At 41.1% G+C, this 21,065-nt stretch overlaps 1 protein-coding gene across 5 annotated transcripts in view; it reads left to right on the top strand.

Annotated features, from left to right (window-relative positions):
- Positions 1-3,085, top strand: part of LOC129761199 (fragile X messenger ribonucleoprotein 1 homolog) — a 32,757-nt gene extending 29,672 nt beyond the window's left edge. For all 5 annotated transcript variants that reach the window (XM_055758926.1, XM_055758935.1, XM_055758920.1 and 2 more), the window contains 3 exons: positions 477-911; positions 972-1,046; positions 1,113-3,085. In XM_055758926.1, coding sequence (XP_055614901.1) covers positions 477-911; positions 972-1,046; positions 1,113-1,555 — 953 coding nt within the window. In that variant the 3' untranslated portion in view covers positions 1,556-3,085. The remainder of the gene's footprint in view (positions 1-476; positions 912-971; positions 1,047-1,112) is intronic.
- Positions 3,086-21,065: the final 17,980 nt, after the last annotated feature.

Here is a 21,065-nt window from a genome sequence, read left to right as displayed (position 1 = left end):
TCAAGCATTTGTTCCATGTAACGGAGAAATATGTTATTCGCAAGTGGTTGAAAAATCTTGAACGAGACTTGTGTCTGAAAATAATCTAATATTATAATGCCGAGATCTGCTAAAAGAATCGAAATTTCATAGTAAAAAAAATTAAAGGGTAGATTAGAAGATCAATCAATGAACAGTTCCGCGATTGGACCCATGTACGTTCGCTTAGTAAGAAAACGTGGATGTGATAATGAAAAATGAATTTTGGGCGGGACGAAGTTTGCCGTGTCAGCTAGTATCTTCATAAAACAATTGAATATGAGTACGGTTTTCATGAAGATACTTTAGAAGAGTATTTCTAACACAATTGTTAGAAATGGAGTGGTATTGGTTCAATAACAAGCCCAAACGAAGGGTGGCCCATTTCGCCCGCTTGATCATATTGCCCTTATCTACCCTAAATGTTTCACTGATTCAGTTTCTACTTTTCTCTGTAGGTCGTCGTGACAATACCGGTGACGATGAGTACACAATCCGCGGGGCCGGTGGTGGTGGTGATCGGGGTGATCGCGATCAGCGTAACAACTACTCCGAGAACCGGGGTAATCGGAGGGGATATAGCGAAAAACGGGGCACTAGCAGTGGGGATGGCGGTCGTGGTGGTGGCGGCGGCGGAGGTGCCGGCAAACGATCCGAAAGAAACAAATCCCAAAGCCACCAGCATCAGCAACCGGGTCCAGCTTCGTCATCGATGCCTGGTGGCGGCGTGGCTCAGTCTCCACCACAGCAGCAACCACCGCAACTGCAGTCGCAGCAATCGCAGCAATCCCAGCAGCCACAGCAACAGGTTATCTATGAGGACTCTTGCTGGGCGACCAGCACGGAGGACGGCCAACAGGAAAACAATCGTGAACTGAATAGTGTTGACAGGGGTAAGTTTTGCCCCAGGTTGTGTGTGTGGATAGTTGTCCAAAACGTCAATTTCTTTATAGATAGCCATTCGTCGAATGAAGGAATCCATAACCGAAGTCGCCGAAGATCGAAGAATCCAGCCCACTCGAACAAATGTAAGTGGGATTGTTTAATATGAAAAGTTCTTATCGACAAGGTTGATGTTGAACCGTTATTTCTAGCCAATGGAAACGTCCAATCGATGAGCGGAAAGTCAGGTAACGCTATCAGCAGCAACAGCACACCTCAGCAGGGAGGTTTGGATCTTCATGACAACGGTGGCAACACGATCGTTAACGCAACTGCTAAACAACAGAATCACCAGCATAACAGTACGAACAGCAGCTCTATTAGTGCATCATCGCAGCCGCCACAACAACAGCAACAGCAGCAGCAACAGATGCCTCCGCCTAAGGTTCAACGGGACCAAAATGCTCCCAGGAACCGTGGTGGTGGCCGTGGCGGTGGCGCCGGTGGTGGTAAGCATAAGCAGAATCAGCAACAGAACCAGAATCAGGCAGCTGCAGGCGGCGCCCTCAACAGTAATGCTAATGCTGATCACCATTCCCACCATTCGGTGGGTGGCGCGACCGGCAAGGAAGCGCTTGTCAATGGCTCCTCATAGAATCAACTAGCAGTGGTTAGTCTGCTGCTGGTGGGAGCGTGAACAATAGAGATACACACACACACACCTACTACTACTACAACTAATAATAATAATTACATAAACCCACACATATAATGAGGAAAAACAACTTACACAGAATAGAGAAACTTACTCGACTCGACTACCAATTACGAATATTTGTGCGTGTAATCGAAGCCAATTACAGAGGAAGAGAGCAAATAAGCGGAAGCAGGAGCAGAAGCAAATATTTGAGTAGTTGTGCAAAATCTAGAGGAAAAAACAAACAAAAACGTTGTGTAGATGTGATGGAGGTGAGAAAACGTGAATTAATCACCCACAGACAGCAAGCAAACAAATATTAGATATTGATTGATTGAAGGCAAACAAACAAAAAATATTTGCTCGCCGATTACCCATTGGACATGGGGTAAGAGCAAAACCAAAAAGAGAGAGAGAACATACAAATACTAAAATAACAAGCTAGAATTGAACTAGAATGCAGTATTTTTAATAAGATGTTTTCCAAGTTTTCCTATCTTTTCTATCTACCCGGCAATATGAAATCAGCAGCAACAGAGCAGAGCAACAGCGCGCTTCTCGGAATCGAATTTAACCACTCCCTAGGTTTTATTCTCCATTATTCAGTTTCGTTTTCAAAAATCGAAAAATTATTAACACACTATTTTCAAACATAAATCCAAACAATGAGCACAGTGTTTTGTACATAAGCAGGGAACGAAGTTTTCTCTCGAAAACCCAAGCGGAGAAGTGTTTCGTTGAAGCCTTTCGGGAAAATCAAACAAACAAACGAAGCAGCCGAATTCAGATACCACTTCCTCACCACACCACACACACATGAGAGGATTAAAACACGTTCATACAAACAAACGAACAACATTTTCACACACACGCAAAAACGCCGATATACGCTGAATAGATTAGGAATTCCTTTTTGTTATGCGCTGATACACAGAACATTATATGTAGAGAGAGAGACAAGCAAATGGAACATGTCAGGATCATTTTCATTTTTTTTGTGTTAAGGATACAAATATAGAGAACATATACGAACTAAAAAGCGAAAATGTAGCGTCTCGCTTTGGTGAAACAAAATGCGTGAACTATTTACACAATCATTGCACGCTTTAGTGCCGGAAAGAAGTGACTACTCAGTAAAAAGCAAGCTTAGCGCGCGCACACAATTTGCTGGAGTTATAAAACCAAGAGCGCGCGCATTAGCCAAAACAATATCAAAACCCCCCAAACGCAGCAACGGAGAAAGGAAGAACGAAAGAAAAACATTACACTCTGGATTAGGAGGATCAGACGGAGATGCCGTGTGCCGTGCGCGGACACCAAGACCGGAGCGCAACTCTTCCCATCTCGCCCCATCCTGATCATGATTATTATTTTTATTTTTTCCTAGGCTTATTACGCTATTTAGGCTTTTCACTGATATTTTTTTTATTTATTATAATATAGTTTAACTCTTTCTGTGAAAATATTGTACTTTAGTTCGAAAATTAATTCCGATGACCTTTGGTCGTGATTTTGATTTCTGTTGGGAACCTAAAAAGAAAGTTCTGAATGGAAGGTATTAGAACGATGGAACTGAAAAAAAACAACACTAGAGATTTGAAGTGCTGAGCAGATCAACAAGCTCATAGTTTTCCAGTTTCCAGATTCCAATTTGTTTATGCGTTCTATTACCGAACCTAATAATGAGCCTGGTTGTTCTGCTTCAATTTGATTCATTGGCCCTTTCGGTATAACCTTTTCCTGCCGAGACATTGATCAATTAATCAGTTGAGAGGTGCTTCAGTGGTACCGTGACAATGGGGTCGATTGCATAGAAAAAGACCTCAATCCTCCCAATCGCCCCCCGATTCCATCCAATCGTAAAAAATATCGGACAATCGTGTAGCGGAAAACGGGGATACTGCAGACATTGAGAGATCGTGGAATAAAATTGCCGCTGAGGTTGTTCAACTGAGAGTCCAAACTTTGAAGGAGGGTATCCGGTAGAAAAACAAGAATAACTGTAACGGAATATTTTTTATTCAATATTTTTTTCTGAAAAGAACAATATATAATTTGCATTTTGATATAAACACATTTTTTGTATCTCTAATCAATCCCGAGATACTAATTACTAGTTAGATACTAGTGATTCGCAAAACAAGCGATGTTTAATACTTTGAGTGTTGAAAAGGGCCTTAAAATTCAACTTTTTATACCCTAGCGCAAATTTTCCCTTCTCCTTCTATTCTGTACTATTGTTGATTTTTTAAGGAGTTTAACCCGAAGGTCATTTGTTCTTCCCTTGTTATTTCCCTTCCTTTTTTATTTTATTATCGCTGCTGCATAAGTTGCCCTACCAAACAAGCGTCCAACATAGCTTGCACACAGAACCATACGCTGATGCAGCGACAAACACCTATATCAAACGTCACGAAAGCATCATAATGATGACGCCATAGGATAGAAAAACTGAAAATTTGCATTGGCGGAGATCGGAGATCATCCATACCCTAGCGAAAATAATTCCCTCCTTATCGCAGCTGCATAAGTTGCTCCAGACAATCAATCGCCCAACATAGCACGCACACAGAGCCATACACTGGTGCAGTACGGTTGCAAAGCATACAAGTCATGTCTTGAAGCGACTGAATCTGAAAACAAGCGATGTTCGTTGCTTCGAGTATAGAACGAGATTGAAATTTCCGGAGAGGAACGAATTACTTTTTAGTTGGTAAAAAATCGATAACCTACCTAACTACAAGTCTAAATAAGACTACGGCTATGGAACTGCGACAGAGTGAACTTTCGCTTGACAAGCGACTTTTTTAGCTCGGAACACTTCGTGGATGTTTGCTTACATGCGAAGCGAAGTTTAAATTCATGTCCCAAGTGAGCCCAAGGTAGACGACATCACTCGACCAATTAATGGAAGTGCTGCTGAGGTGAACCTTCACGTCATCAGGCGGAACTGGCGTGGTGACTTTGAGTGCGGAAATAGTATAGTTTGTGTTCTCGCCGCGTTAATGCCAATCATCCATGTTTTTAAGTAGTCAGACAGAACTTTCAGGTATCTCTGGAATTTCCTGGTTTGCGGACGTCTCACTCGACCTTTGATGGTGATGGTGACGGTGTAGAGATGTAAAACAGAATAGAACCATGCTTTTAAGTAGTCAGACAGAACTTTCAGGTATCTCTGGAATTTCCTGGTTTGCGGACGTCTCACTCGACCTTTGATGGTGATGATGACGGTGTAGAGATGTGAAACAGAATAGAACCTGGAAGGTTGCCCTGCGGAATTCCCGCGATGACGTTGAACGTGTCTGAGTGCATGTTGCTAATAAAAGTCTGGAAAGTCTTGTCCAAGAGATAATTCCCGATGATCTCGACGAGGATGATCGGAAAGTTGGAACGATGTAACTGGAACACAAGACAATTGTGCCAGACATTTTCGATCGCAGATGTTTTGGACACGGACTCGATTCGCTTGGCAATGCTCGTGCCTCGCGCAAGCAGGTGGATAGTGGAGTAACCTTTCCTGAACCCGAATTCATCACGGAGGAAGATCTTATTCTGATTTGCAAACTCTAGTAAACTGCTAAGCATCAGTTTTTCAAACAGCTTCGAGATGGACGACAATAGACTGATAGGGCGAAATATTTCGGCGCTGGTAGGGTCTTTACCAGGCTTGCGAGACGGGAAGTTGTCAAACTCCAAGAACTTGTTGAAAATCGAGACCAAGTGCGCGAAGAAGCCAACGCTCGTGTTTTTCAACTCGAGGTTAAGCGTTTCGACGAACTCGGCGACCTTCATGTTTATTGTGTTATGGATCGTAGCTATTACCTCATAAGCCGTTATTTTTTATCCCTCGGGGAGTTCGATCGATTTTTATCCTCGACGATAGGCTCATGGGGACTCACCATGGAGCGACCAAGAATGCGAAAATCCACGGAGTGTTGACTAAGCGCATTTGGCTCCTCAGTAATGGGCCGAGATGGGAACATCTGAAAAATGTTTTTTCATGAGATCCACCATTCTGGGATTCATGATTTTCGTGGTACGATTGCAATTGGTCTTCAGGTAAAGGAGGCTAATTAGATTTTTAGCTAGCCTATGTAGGTTCAGGGGGTTACTCGCCACTATTGAAGCCGGAAGGTGTCGATCGCCTCGTCGATGGTCTGAAGGCAACAGTGGTCGACGTCTTCAGTTGATTGGTGTTCGATGTTGTAGTCGATTTCGGATTCCACGCACTGCTGAAACTGTGACCAATTGACGCGTCAGTAGTTGCGTCGCGAAGCCTGGAATCTGTTGGGGGAGTCAGTTTGTCGTTTCAAATCGATGCTGCCGAGCTGTCCCGTGTCCCGTAGTAATTGGACCAACTGGGGTTGAAACTTCCACCCCAACGGCCTCGATGATATTCAGCTCGAAGCATGGAAGCAGCTGACAGTTCATCTCAACCTTCAAGCCTTAAAAGTCTGAAACTTTTCATTTAATGTAGGGACCGCTTGGTTGCTTGCGGTGGGGATGGCGGGCTCGCCTCGGTTCGTTGATTGCTGAAGTGAAAAAGAGACAGGTTTAGAGCTGCACGGCGTTATTGGTGGGCTTCCACAAATAGGGACACCATCATCCTTCACATGCATTAGCGTCGTAGGTGTGATAATCTGCATCTTATAACTCAGTTGACTCTAAGAGACAATTTCAAAAGCCTCACATCCGCTCATGAGCTGTTCCGAAAAATCGACTCTTTGAAGTGAGTTGACACGGAACAGCTCGCAAAAAAAACAAATAGCTCTTCAGCTCACTTTGATAATGATGCAGGAGAGAGAAGAGCTGTAGAATTGCAGAGAGTGTGTGAGCTGTAAGAATCAAATGAAATGACCGCCTCTCGCTCTCCGTGTTATGACATCAGCTCAGTTTCATTTGTTCCTTGTCTTTTCAACTGTTATATTCGCGTTGATGGCATTGAGCTTTGTTTGCCAGTTTAGGGGGCGCCAAAAATAATAATTGACTTTCAGGCAGAATGAACACGTTTTTAAAATTAAAATTATGAATGAAAATTAATATCTGTGTATTAAATTAGTAATCTATTTCAATGAAAAACACTTTGTTTGGAGACAATTTTATATTATAATGAAAAGTCTCAGTAAAAATGTCGGAAATGTATAGACAAATTGTTAAATAAGAGTGAGGAATACGTGTTTTAAGTAATTTAAGGTGAAGGTGGAAGCTAGCCACAAATGGCTGCTACAATGGCGCTCATTTCTTTCATCTCCCTCCCTCACCCCTCGCCAGAAAATCAATAATTTAGAAACAGTGTGAAGAAAATGATCGTTTTTGCACACTTCCTATCAAGTAATATCAACCAAACTTTAATCGATTACTCACAAGATATTAAATTTTCATCTGCTTTCGCACCGTATAGTGAAGAACGTCGGAAAACTCGAGCAAGTGCTCTGAAAGTTAAATTTTCGTTTTTCAATCTTCTGCAATGGTTTTGTTTGTATTGGTGGAAGCATCGTTATTTTTTCGACACTGATGCCAAACATCATCATCGAAACAGCTATAAAAACCACTCAATAAAATGTTATTCCGGAGTCATAGCGTCTCATGTCATGAAAATCAATAGAATAAAATTGTGTTGATATCAATACAATTATTATTTTTACGTTTAATGGGTCTATAATGTAAGTTTTAGCAACTTTAACATTGGGTAAGAAAATTGTATTGCAGAGCTCGGAACACTGCCACGGCTGCCTATGCTTTCAAAAACAGTAAACGGAAAAGTATTAAATTCAATCTAAATGCCTCGGCCAACGAAAAGAAGGGTTAAGGCTTTCCAACGTGAATATGTGAAAACAATACGATCAACGAAGGAAAATATTAAGGAATTATCAACATCGAGTTACTATGCGGAAGAACTTGTTAATACCAAAAGAGCCTCAATTCGCATGTGTTATAAATTTGCTCATGTTACGCTCGCGTATAATCAGAATCATATGCAAATGCACCTTCTATATATAATTATATTTGCAATTGTTCATCGGAACATATCGTTCATACATATTACTTTAGTATTGAATTGTTATTTGTTTTTTTTTTCAAATGTATTCAAAGACTCGTGTCAATGAAGCGCCACACAGTCTGATAAGTGAATTGATCTATTTACGTGTGCTTTGCTCTTCTCTCACAAACACTATTACCCCATTTTTACACGAGGGTTTACCTATACTACTACAATGGCTAGCTTCCACCTTCACCTTAATAACACGATGTGAAAAAATTCATTTAAATTTTAACATTTTAAAACTGGCTTCGTGTCTTCTAATCTGTTGAAGATTACACTATCGAGTTTGGGACCCAAAATGAAAGTCGCCACCAGACGTCGACACTGATAACTGAGCTGAAGAGCTGTTCATAAAGATTTCCCGTTCGATTCCCGTTCTGGCCGGGGGATTTTTCGTCAAACATATTCCCTCCGACATGCACTGAGGTCACGCGTGTTTTAGAACTTCGCCACTCCAGAATACATTCAAGGCGTGTTATTCAGCATAGAAATCTCAGCTAAGTACTGCTTATAATAATGATGCAAGTAATACCTACGATGAAAAGGAAAAAATTCTACTGGGAACGTTTGTTGTCATCCAAGAAGAAGTGTTCGGTCGATTGCATGAGCAGGTTCAGAGTTTGGGTCATTCTCTGTAAACAACTGGACTTCCGGACTGCTGGTATCATCTTTGAAGTTCCCCACGAAGTGCCAAATATCATTGAATGAAGGAATAGAAGGAAGAGGAGAGGATTTGAGGACACTGTACCTTCGATAACGTGAATCGCTTCGGAATAAATAATAAACGTATGAAAAACCAATCATTCTACAAGTGAGGACCGGAGAGATTTTTTATGTAGGCTAATCTGACAGTTCTCATTTCCATCCAGGGAAACTTTGACAGGAATTCCGGTATATTTATTACGGATAATTTTTATTGTGACAATGTAAAAAACTCAAAAATCAGGATAAATCAGGATCATTTCGGAAGAATCAGGCAAAATTGAGTGGTTGTCAGGATATCAGGATACGAGTTAAAAAGTCTGGAAAATCCTGAAAAATCAGGAAAGTTGGCATCGCTGCCTGTCACAGCTACGTTTATGCAGGGGTACGACTAAAACGTCAAATCCCTCATATTGCCAGTGTACCCAATATTGCTGCGGTTCACTGACATTTTGGTTCTATCAATTACTATTGTTTACAACTTGGTTCGGTTATATAGTCGAATAGTGGCTAACTTTAAACTCCATGTTAAATGTGAACACCTCCATGTGAAACCGAAATATGAAAATCGCTCATGCAGTTAGAATGAAGCAGCGTATTTTTCGATTTCAATCCTCGTAAATGATACGTTGATAAACAAATGACGACATATTGATTTTGATTTTGGGTAGCCTATATTCAATTGATGTCTAGCCCCTGCGTTTATGACCAAATTGTTATCATTGTTTTGAGATATAAACAAATGAAACACGTTGTATGTGATTTATACTTCCAGAGACCAAAATACCTAAATCTTTTTTTTTCTGTATTATAGTGTCTTTCAACTTTGTTTCCATTTCTGGAAGAATTATGGGAGTGAGAATTGATCCTGTGAGCTTTAGTGTGAAAGGTATGGATGTTACCACTACGTCAGATCGTTTTCCTCTGAAATCCGTAGTTTAACGTAGTTTAACGTATTTCTCGGACGATCCATGCGGTGAAAATAATACGATAATACGATAACAGGAGATTTTTGGATGGTTTCCGAGTCATAAAACATCATGCGCAATGGTGCCGGAGACAATCCATGGATTTGAAGCTCTATGGTGTATGAAACACAAGAGTTCCTTCTGCAGTTCAGATCTGATTTTTACACCACATAATTCAACTTGGATTTAGAAGAGGATTCCAATTGAATATTTTTGCAATGTTTCGGTGCTTGGATATGCTTTTCCAAATTAGATTTACCTGTAATGGGTCATTGAGGATTCAAAACTTCTGTTTCAATAAAATGCTATTGGCCACCAACACTAAGAAATCACATGAGCAGTACTTGGTCTCATCATCATTAGGTCTTTCTGTGAGACAAAGGTACTTTCGGCGCAATTCGTTGGTAAAATGATACTCCCGTTTAGACATTTTAAAATTTTAGTCACCAATAAAAAGTTACAGAAGGGTTGTGGCCGAGAAACGACACCATATAACGTAGGATTACGTAAATCTATTACTGCAAATTGATTCTGAATATATTTGAAAAATTCCATTTTTTAACTCTTGGATAATAATTTGATGGCCCTGATTTAGTTTAGTTTGATTGTTGAGTATTCTTGGTTCACTCCACCAGTGGTGCAATCGAGCGATGATGGCAGAAGAATGATGATAGGTCGTTGGGTTGGATGCACGATAAAAGACTCCGAATGGGAATGAGATGAGAACTGGGGTAGAGCAAATTGATCCAATCAAAATGTGAGATTTGCCGCAGCAGAAAATCAAACCAAACGCATATCTCATCGCACAATCCCGTATTCGTATTGAATGCGTAACTGGGAGAGCACAGATTCCTTGTGCCAATTGACCAATAAGAACGCGGGACTTTCGTGTAGATAATGCTTGACATTTTTTAACTGTTCGATGGTTAGTTTCATAAAATATATTATTTTCTTCATTATATCAAGTTATTGGGGAATGCCTTAATCGATTGATGCAAATATGTCGAATATCCATCAGCAAATGACTGAGCAATGAGCGCCGGAAATTGGACAATTTTCGCGATGCAGCATTCACTCAAACAAAATTTTTATTGAGATATAAGACACTTTCATTGTCATTTGACGATTTGATAACTTCACTTCAGTGTGAAGAATGAATCAAATGAAATGAAGCAAGACTGTTTAGAGGTGGAGTGATATACTTTTTTTGAGCGTGAAGAGAGAATAACATTATTTTTAGCCTGCATGAGTTTGCAGCAAATTGAAAGGCGATAGGCTGATTAGCGAGTGATTATGTGTCAATTGAAGCGAAATAGTAAGGCCCTGATTATGATTCACCAACAAAATTGATTTTCTTATAAAAATCAAGACAAATGCTAGAATATGAAAAATAAATCAGGACGCCCGAAAAGCATTTCAAAATCAGGACATGTCCTGCTAAATCAGGACAGATGGTAACCCTAGCCATCGTGGATTGCGACAAGCTTGAGGCGGTCGAAGATATTATTATTATTATTATTATTATTAGTCTTCGACCTAGTCGCACAGATCTTAAACTTAAACTACGTTCATAATTCGGTTTTTAAAATCATTTTTAGCCATATTAAAGTCGAAACTGCTACTAACATTGTTGAACGCCTTTAGGCAGCTGCTGAATGGGCTGTTGAACCCATAACTTGTTCTATGTCTATAAACGATAATTAAAAGCAATTATCTAAGTTGACGTTGAGGAACGTAAAACGAAACTTTTTCAAGGAGGTCCGGACAATCGATGCTGTTTTTCAAAAGGACGAATATGAACAGCCGCTGTGTCTGGGTTCTTCGTGCTGATAGTAACTGAAGGTCTATAAGTTGGCAGCGAGCCGCATAATCGTTCCAGGGAAGGTTACGGAGGGCGAAGCGCACGAATTGTCTCTGTACACGTTCAATGCTGATCACTTGAGCAACGTGATAGGGTAACCAGATCGGCGAGGCATATTCCAGAGTACTGCGCACTAACGTACAGAAAAGCGCTTTCAGGGCATAGATGTCGGTAAACTGCGATGCATTTCGGCGGATGAATCCGAAAACAGAAAACGCTTTGACTGTTATGGTGGCGATATGTTGATATCCGTTTGTAGCGCAGTACAATCCAGTGTTGACTTGATTACCCTAAATATTTTAAGGTCGTCTGCATATAATAGCTTCCCGGATGACAATCGGGGGCATAGATCATTTATAAAGAGAACAAAGATAAGAGTACGCTTCCCTATGGAACACCGGACGCTATTTCAAATAATTCCGATCGTGCAGAGTTGAGTTGTACGAACGCCTTCCGGATAAGATAGTAACCAGTCCGTGATCCAGTTTGGAAAGCCCATGTGATTCAGCTTCTCCACTGCGAAGGCATGCGGCACAGTGTCAAAGGCCTTCGAGAAGTCGACATAAATAGAATCGACTTGATTCCGACGTTCCATTTCCTGGAATAAGCTACTTGTGTAGCACATCAAGTTGGATGTTGTTGAGCGACGAGGAACAAATCCATGCTGGTATTCAGAAATCGACGGTGTTGCTGCAGCCAGTAAAACTTTATGAATAAGGGATTCTAGAACTTTTCCTAAGCAACAGAGTATCGAGATGCCGCGGTAGTTCTCGACTCGTTGCAAGCTTCCAGCTTTATGAATGGGGATCATAGAAGCAGTTTTCCACATAGCCGGATACGTTTTCTCTTGCACGGATCGATTGAACAGTAGTGTCAAAGGCTCCACTAGAGATGTAACACAGTTTTTGAATAAAAGTGGTGGTAAACCATCGACTCCTGCTCCTTTTGACACGTCAAGATCTTCTAATACATTCCGCCCTTCTGCCCTAGAAAAATCGATGAGGGGCAGATGAACATTATAGAAAGGCACATCTTGGAAACTACTTTGATGAATTTGAAGCGAGGTAGAGCTGAACACACTTTGAAAGTAGTTTGAAAATAGATTTGCAGCTTCTTCGTCAGAGGTAGCCGTAGATGAGTTATAGCTTACGTTGTTGGCACACGATTATTGGTTCGTTGTAGTTTTACAAATTTCCAAAATGTCGAAGGATTTTTCTTCAGTGATGACTGTGACCTGATCACTTAATCGTAGTGGGCAGAGACAAGACGTTCCTTATAGCTGACTTCAGCTTGCCGTAGAAGATCTCTATTTGAATCTGTTTTAGATTCGAAGAAATGTTTGCGGGCTTTGCGGAGTCTGTTTCGCAGGTTACGCAGCTCGGCGTTCCACCAAGGCTTCCTGTAGGTAGAGCTGATAGCAATGCGACGACGGGGAACATTAGCGTGCAAGATTTCGAGTAATTTATCGTAGAACAGCAGTACGTTCTCATCGACAGAGTCACCTTGGAAATAATTCTGCCAGTTTACTGACGAGAGTTCAACATTCAGAGATGGGAAATCACACCTCCGAAAGTCAAAATCGAAAGCTGCGGGATGCAAATCTACCTGGTCGTGAATGCAGCAATGGGTATCTACTCGCGAGACGAATGGTACGTGATGAACGTCGATATTCAGGAGAGGAAGTGGAGGTGCGAAACTTTAGAGATCGTCCGGTGAATCAACGAACGCCAAATCAAGGAGCATACCATTGCAATTTGTGAGAGAGTTCACTTGTACTAAACCACAAGCAAGAATGGATTCCGCAATTGTAACTTCATGTTCACTAGATGCGTTTACCGGCAAAAGTCCATTGATATCTTCGTCAAAATGCCGACGCAAAGAAGGGAGGTTATAGTCGCCCAGTTACTACGAACGATATCATTTTCAGATAATCGACCACAAATGCTCTGAACGGCCGAAGCGTGAGTGGAATATTATCTTGGATCAGAGTTAGGTCGTAAGTAGATACCGACGACGTATATGGATCGATGTGGAAGCACTAAGCATATAGCAACTTGCTCTATTTGCTCACAATTCACCAAGGAGACTGAACTGCAGCAAATACTGGCTCTAACTGCGATAAGCACTCCACCGCCCCTCTGAAGATCGCTAGTGGACTCATTACGATCGCAACGAAACACTGAGTAATCTGACGTCAGCTCGACGTCGCATATATCCGGGCGAAGCCATGTTTCGGTGAGCACGACCACGTCATAGTCACAACTCGATAAAGCTAACATGTGAGATCGTTCGTTTTAGTGCGTAGTCCTCTAACATTCTGGTAGTAGATGGACAGGATGAAGACTCCGTTGCAGTTGCAGTGGTGGCTGCTGGCAGAAATCGAAGAGGCTAGGCGATAATACTCTTATATTTGGGATAAATGATAAAACATTGACAACAACACCAACAACGAGATTCAGTGACACATTCAATCTAGAAATCATGTTTGCATTTGCGTTCGTAAAACGGTGAGATCGAATTGAGTGCGCCGTTGCACGAAGTTGTTGCTGTACAAAACATTGATTAGAAAGGTTATCCTCTATGGGCTCAAGATGACCACACTGAGCGCTGAAGACCAGAATACACTTGTAGTTTTTGAAGGAGAAGTGCTGCGGGATATCTATGGTGGGTTACAGACGGAAGATGGAGAATTAGGGACCAGAGAGCCATTCACGTTTCAGGTGAGGATGTACCGAGCAAGTTTAATTTAGTTTGAACTGTACGTGAGTTTGGTCGACAATTATAGAAGTGGAATAAAGTATATTAGTGAGTTGTAATTTGAAAAATTGGTGAACATCTTCAAGGTGTTTGGCCGGATACTACACTTGGAAATAACCATACTGTACATCTGACAAAAGTAAGTAACACGTTGCAAGGATGTCGGCCGACAACGCGGTTGGAAAGCTTCTTTTCAGTAACCCTTCTGAAACGCATTCGTACATGAAGACTCGACCAGATCGAAGGCGACTTGCGAGTGATGAGACGTTCGGGACAAGCAATCCAGAACAGAGTTGGATGAACACGATTTCTTGGCACAGTATGAACGTGGTTCGTGGGTGTCTGGCTTTAGACTGCTAGCCAAGGTAGGGTATTTTATTCATGGCCTTCCTCGTTTGAGTTCATCGGCTTAAATTTGTTGCAATCTGTGGGATGCGACTGGTAAAACTTGAATCTGACATGTTCCAAAGAAGCTTTTAAGTTTTCTCTATTAAACATCACAGCTAAGAGCAACAAGAAATTCGAAGAAGTTTGCAGGAGAAGTATATTCTGTAATTTATTATAATCGCAGGGAATTGATGGGTTCTGCTGAATGGTGAATCGTACTTTTTCGAATCAAGCTTCGTTTTTCAACATCCGAAATTTTCCGAAAAAGCATCAAGTTAAACTACTCGATCTGCCAAATGTTCTCTGAATTCGAAGTGGTACATTAGAAAACGTCCTGTTTTCTGCTGAAAATCCATTTATTGTCAACAAAAACGTGTTACAACCTCTCAAAACTTCACCTGCGGACAGTGCCAATCAGGTAATGAAACATGGAATACCCGAAACGAATCGAAAATCAACACTGACTGCTGAACAGACGTACACAAGAACACATATACATGCAACCACTCGCTGGAAGTGGTGATTTGAGCAAATATTGTATGAATAAATAAAACAACATTTATCTACTCTGCTAATTCTGCTTGTAACCACTAACATGTGAATTTGTAACCACGAGCCACAAACATAAAACTAAGAAAACGAATAGACAAAAAAAAACAACTCTCACTCATAGTATGCAATGAGAAAATATGATAAAGAAACAAACAAGCAAACAAACCAACATTGAGTGTTCGTTTATTTTGAATTTCAATGAATGCGAAAATGTACGAAAGCACATAAGCAAACTGCTGAGAAATATGAACAAACCAAGAAAAAAAAATCTAGCAAAAACAAATTACTTGAAGAAGACAAAAAACACGAGCGAAAAGAAAAAAATATGATAAACAAAAATCAGAAACTCACACACATATTTTTAATGTAAAATTGTAGTTATGTAACTTATAGTAATGAAGGGTAAAGTAAGTGAAACTAGAGCAGAAAAAATTGAAACAAGAAAAAAACAATAACTGTGTTCAGGCAACAGTTTATACATACACCCACACATACACACACACACTCACGCGCTCACTTACTCTTCGCTTTAAATTGAAAACGAAACAAAAGGCAAATCGGAACGCAAGCGTTTTGTTGAGAACAGCAGAACAAATCTTTTGATATATGAGCATTCACGAACAAAAAAAAAACCCGCTAATTCTGATCTGTCTCTTTCCTTGCGATGAGTTTGTGTGCCGTCGGCGGAGACCGGAAAGAAGGGTGGAATTCTGCGGAAGAAGGGGTAGGGTAACGCAGAGGGGGGTGGATTGCAGCCGGCATTTATGAGACGGGAGCAGAGAAAAAAACAGATGAAAGCATGAATTGGAAATAAAAAAAAACACAATAAACACGAAACATTAAAAAAACAGAGAAGAAGAGTCATATAAATAAATATTGCCTTCAAATATTGTAAAAAATCAGCGCTGCGTGGGTTTTGTGTTTGGATTTTCTGCGAAAGAAACCATCCCCGTTTGCGTACGAATATATTTCACTCTACGAGCTGACATTGAGCCTTCCGTGGGTCGGAAAAGGTAATAACCATCAAACAGGGAGTCAAGAAAAAAAAGATGGCACGAAAATGCTGGGGCAGGAGACTCGTTTATAATAAACCCAAGAATTGCACCGTTTTGTCATCGGTGGTGCTTGGTGTGACGGTCCATCAATTTCCATCTTAACCGACCGGTGTTTTACTTGGTGGGTCGTCTTCTCGGTCCTGTCGGTGACCCGTTTTCGCGGAGATGATTGCTGTTGGTGAATAAGTGATAAGACTTCGTCGTCGCAAAGATGTATTTTTCACCAATAAAAGTGCCCTCAGTGCATTTGCAATGGATGCTCAGGATAAGGACATGGTAAGTGGGGAAGCATTCAGCTGTACTTGAATGGTCTTTCGGTACTACCAGAACGGATAAATAGACCGAGGAAAAATGAGTGCCAGTGAAATTACATTTTTTATTCGTTTACCGGGAAGGAAGTGAAAGGTGACAGAGAGTAATGTGAATCCTTTCTTTCGCCACATTATGCTGTCACGTATTCATTACTTCAGTATATGGGATGTGGTGCACATTTTCGAAAAGATGCGGAGAATGGTATAGCATCTTATTGCCGATCTAACGTACAAATCTACACCTAGGCGGCGCTGCGGTGAAAGTGATGATGGTTTTAAATTTTGCTATGTAAGCTTATGAAAGGTTTGTAGTTCTTTCCATAAATTACAATGTTATAATCATAAAAGATTATTTGATTGCGATGAGTTTTTAAGAAATTTAATTCTGCGTAATTTTATACAGGGTTTTCCATTTCGGGCTTCCGAAAGTATACAGTCCTGCGCTGACAACCGTTTGACATAGCTGTCAACCAAAGCGTCATGTCGTTAGTTGAATGTCTGCCATTTCACAATATGAATCGTTTTAGCATCGCACAACGTGTTAGTTTTGTTAAATTATACTATAAAATGATGAAAAACCGGCAAATGTTTTTCGAGCATTACGGACGGATTTTGGTCGTCATGGACGGCCTACAGAGCACACAATCGCTAATGTAGTGCGTAAATTCGAACAAACTGGATCCGTAGCGGATATTGTGAAACCTGTGCATCATCGTAATGTACGTTCGGCCGAAAATATTGCTGCTGTTGCTGCCAGTGTGGAGGATGCCCGAATGTTTCGATTCCACGGCGTGCTCAGCAATTGGGCTTGTCAAACACATCATTGTGGCGAATTTTGCATTTGGACTTGCATCTACATCCATATAAAGTCTCACTGGTACAAAAATTAGAGCGTGGTGACCATGGAATGCGTCGGGCATACGTCGATTGGGTGAACGAACAACAGCAGCAAAATGTTGCATTTTTGCATCAAATTTTCTTCAGCGATGAGGCACATTTCGAGCTCGGTGGCTATGTGAACACCCAAAATTTCCGTATATGGGGCTCAGAAAATCCACACGTGATTGTTGAGAGGCCATTGCATCCGCCAAAAGTCACTGTTTGGTGCGCATTATGGTCTGGTGCAGTCATCGGGCCGTATTTCTTTGAAAATGAGGACGGCGAGACGGTAACTGTGAATGGTGAGCGCTATGGCCGCATGTTGACCGATTTTTTTTTGCCACAAATTGAAGATATGGATACGGATGACATGTGGTTTCAGCAGGACGGCGCCACGTGCCACACAACACGACCGAACATGGCCATATTGCGAACGAAATTTGAGGGACGCATAATTTTGCGTTTTGGTGATGCCAATCGGCCGTCCAGATCATGCGATTTGAACCCACTAGACTTTTTTTTGTGGGGTTATGCGAAAGACCGTGTCTATGTCAACTCTCCGCAAACTCTTGAACATTCAAAAGACAACATTCGTGAAGTTATGACCGAGATACCGCCCCATATGTGCCCAAAAGTCATCGAAAATTACCTGTTCCGGATCAAGGTGTGCGAGGAAGCCCTAGGTAGACATTTGAATGATGTTGTATTTCTCACATAATGGGATAAACCAAACTTTAATTTGAAATAAAAGTTTCATCGAAATTCGAATTGTAAGTGTGTTTTATTTCAACTTTCGGAATTTAAAGTTGGAAAACCCTGTACATTCAAATTGAAAAACCGCACAAAGAGATCTGGAATTCGGCATCTTGCGCCCCAAAATGACATCGAAATATGACGATGGAATAAAAACAGGATATTTAAGCCTGTTCATCCAACACAGCCGCTGGGCGTTATTTTCGGTAATTGTAAGCCATTTTTAGTGAAAACCGAAAGTCATCGTCGTAGATTATTGTCGATTATTTTCAACAATTATCCAAATATTTGGGGCAAACTGAGAGCAACTGCAATCGAGGTATCAGTTTCGGATCGTGAGGAGTTTATTTTGGCTTGCCCATTTTGAACATGACGAAAGAAGATACACCTGTTTTGGCCACTGCATTTCTATTTAATAACTCATTCGAACTACACCAACTGATAGCGAAGTAAAAGAGTCTTAGGGTGGGTTTAGACTAGTGATATATTCGTGTGAAGAAATATGATGAGATTTATAGAAATCGCATCAACCATTAACACTAGCGCGAACTTATATAATGAATATATTCATATTTTTGGTGAATTTATTCACCTGAAGTAGAACTGCATCCAACTTCAGTGATTTCTCACCAATGAGAAATTCACCAGCGTTTACATATGCATGAATTTATTCTATTCATCCTGTACATTTATACCTCGGAGAAGTGTATCATATATTAGGCTGTCAAAAAAGTCCTGCGGTATTTTTTTTGAATTTTCACTTGTTCATAAAATTAGTTACAATCATCTGTTTTAAGTCAAATATGCGCCGTTTTGTTCGATGACTTGTTCCCAACGAGATGCCAACTTCATAATACCCCTGTTATAGAAGCTCGCTTCCTTATTGGCAAAAAACTCGGAGAGCCAATTTTCACAGGCCTCTTTTGTGGCTAACTTCTGACTACCTAGCTCGTTCGCCATGGACAAAAACAGGTGGTAGTCACTTGGTGCAAGGTTCGGACTATACGGCGGATGCAGAAGAACCTCCTATCCGAGCTCCCGGAGCTTCTGGCGCGTCACCAAAGAAGTTTGTGGCCTGGCGTTGTCCTGATGGAAGACAATGCGGCCTCTGTTTATCAAAGATGGCCTCTTCTTCATGAGTGCTACCTTCAAGCGGTCCAGTTGTTGGCAGTACAGGTCCGAATTGAGCGTTTGGCCATAGGGAAGCAGCTCATAATAGATTATTCCTTGACAATCCCATCAAACACACAGCAGAACCTTCCTGGCCGTTAATGAGGGCTTGGCCACCGTCTGAGCCGCTTCAGCGGGCTTCGACCACGACCGTTTGCGATTCACGTTGTCGTAAGTGACCCACTTTTCATCGCCAGTCACCATCCGCTTCAGAAACGGGTCGATTTTGTTGCGATTCAGCAGCGATTCACATGCGTCGATACGGTCAAAAATGTTTTTTTTGCGTCAACGTGTGTGGCACCCATACATCGAGCTTCTTTGTGAATCCAAGCTTCTTCAAATGGTTAATAACGGTTTGATGACTTATTACCAGCTCTTGGCCGATGCTACGGCTGCTACAATGCCGGTCTTTCTCGGCTAATTCAGCGATATTGTCGCAATTTTCGACGACAGGCCTTCCGGAGCGTGGCGCATCTTCGACGACCTCTACACCAGAACGAAAACGTTGAAACCATCGTTGTGCGGTGGAAATGGAAACTGTATCGGGTCCATAAACTGCACAAATTTTATTGGCAGCTTGAGATGCATTTTTGCCTTTGTCATAGTAGTACTGTAAAATATGTCGGATTTGCTCTTTATTTTGCTCCATATTTGCGACACTATAACTCACGAACGACTTAACCAAACAAAACACTGTCAAGGACTATATTATAGCGCGCAAAAATACCTTTCCAACAAGCTATAGTATGACTCGATACAATGAATACAACTAGAACTACGCGCTTACAACGACACCTCGCGGAAATACCGCAGGACTTTTTTGACAGCCTAATATATTCTCACCCGTTTACATCTGTTTTCGGGTGAATAAATCCATCTAAACCCGCCATTACTGTACAATTCAATACTTGAATCGCTGAAAAAACAGGAAGTGGGTTATATCTATGGTATAACCGCAAGGGTGACGTAGGACTATCGTTGATTTAGAGATCATTTGTTCGAAGTTGAATCTAAATCCATTCTGAATGAATGAATAAATGAATATTTGGGGGACTTCGAAAACGAGAGCGTTACGTTGGAGGCACAAGGTTTTATGCATCCAATATAGGATACGAAAAACCTTGTTCTGAAGAATAATCTTCAGAAGCTAACCTGCTAACTGTACTTGATTGACAAATCACAAACCCAAATGTATTATATGGATATTTTATGGATAGAAAACATTAAAATAAACTCTTTCGCTTGAATGTAATTTTCAATTCCAAGGGGAACTGGCAGATCATTTTCCAGCAACCATTAGATATTTCCACATTTTCCTCGATACTGGAAGCCCACCAGTGGTTAATGCTAACTCGATAACCATCTGTTAATAGCACTTGATTGAAACATATTTGGTCACAGTGTTACATGGATAGAAAACATTCAAATAAACTCTTTCACATGAATGTATTTTTAAATTCTCAGAGGAACTGGCAGATTATTTTCCGGATCTTTCTCGATACTGAATGGCATCCAAACGGAAAGAATTCCGCGCGTGTATGTGTGTGTGTGTGTGTGTAGCGGCTGCTTCGAGATCTTCCCGGGGAACCGTTTGTGGCATCACTCTCCTCCTGATGGATTCCCCTCTGGCCTAAGGTGCACAAACAGGCTCTTGGTGACACCGTTCATCCGCGCTTTCATGATAAACGAAGAGCTTCACCACAACAGCGACAACATGCTCCAATCGCTGTTCAATTTGAACTGAGTGGATTTCCGAGCGGCGCTCGCTTATATACCGATTGGTGATTTCAATAGCCTGTTTTGAAAGCAATTTTAAGACTATTGAAACAAGTTTTTGGATCAGAAATCAGAAAGAAACAAGTATAGAACGCGTAGACATTTTATCTTTCGAATGAAGTGTTTATCATACCATTTCGTTCAGTTGTTTAGGAGCTATTAACGCTCAAAATCTCGGTCTCCGGCGTAACGCTTTCGTTTTCGAAACTTTGATTTTACACCCCGGTATAGAAATGAAAGATGTAGTCCTACGT

The sequence above is a fragment of the Toxorhynchites rutilus genome, chromosome 1, assembly GCF_029784135.1.
Source record: "Toxorhynchites rutilus septentrionalis strain SRP chromosome 1, ASM2978413v1, whole genome shotgun sequence".
Classification (NCBI taxonomy): Eukaryota; Metazoa; Arthropoda; class Insecta; order Diptera; family Culicidae; genus Toxorhynchites; species Toxorhynchites rutilus.
This window is presented reverse-complemented; position numbering and strand designations above follow the sequence as displayed.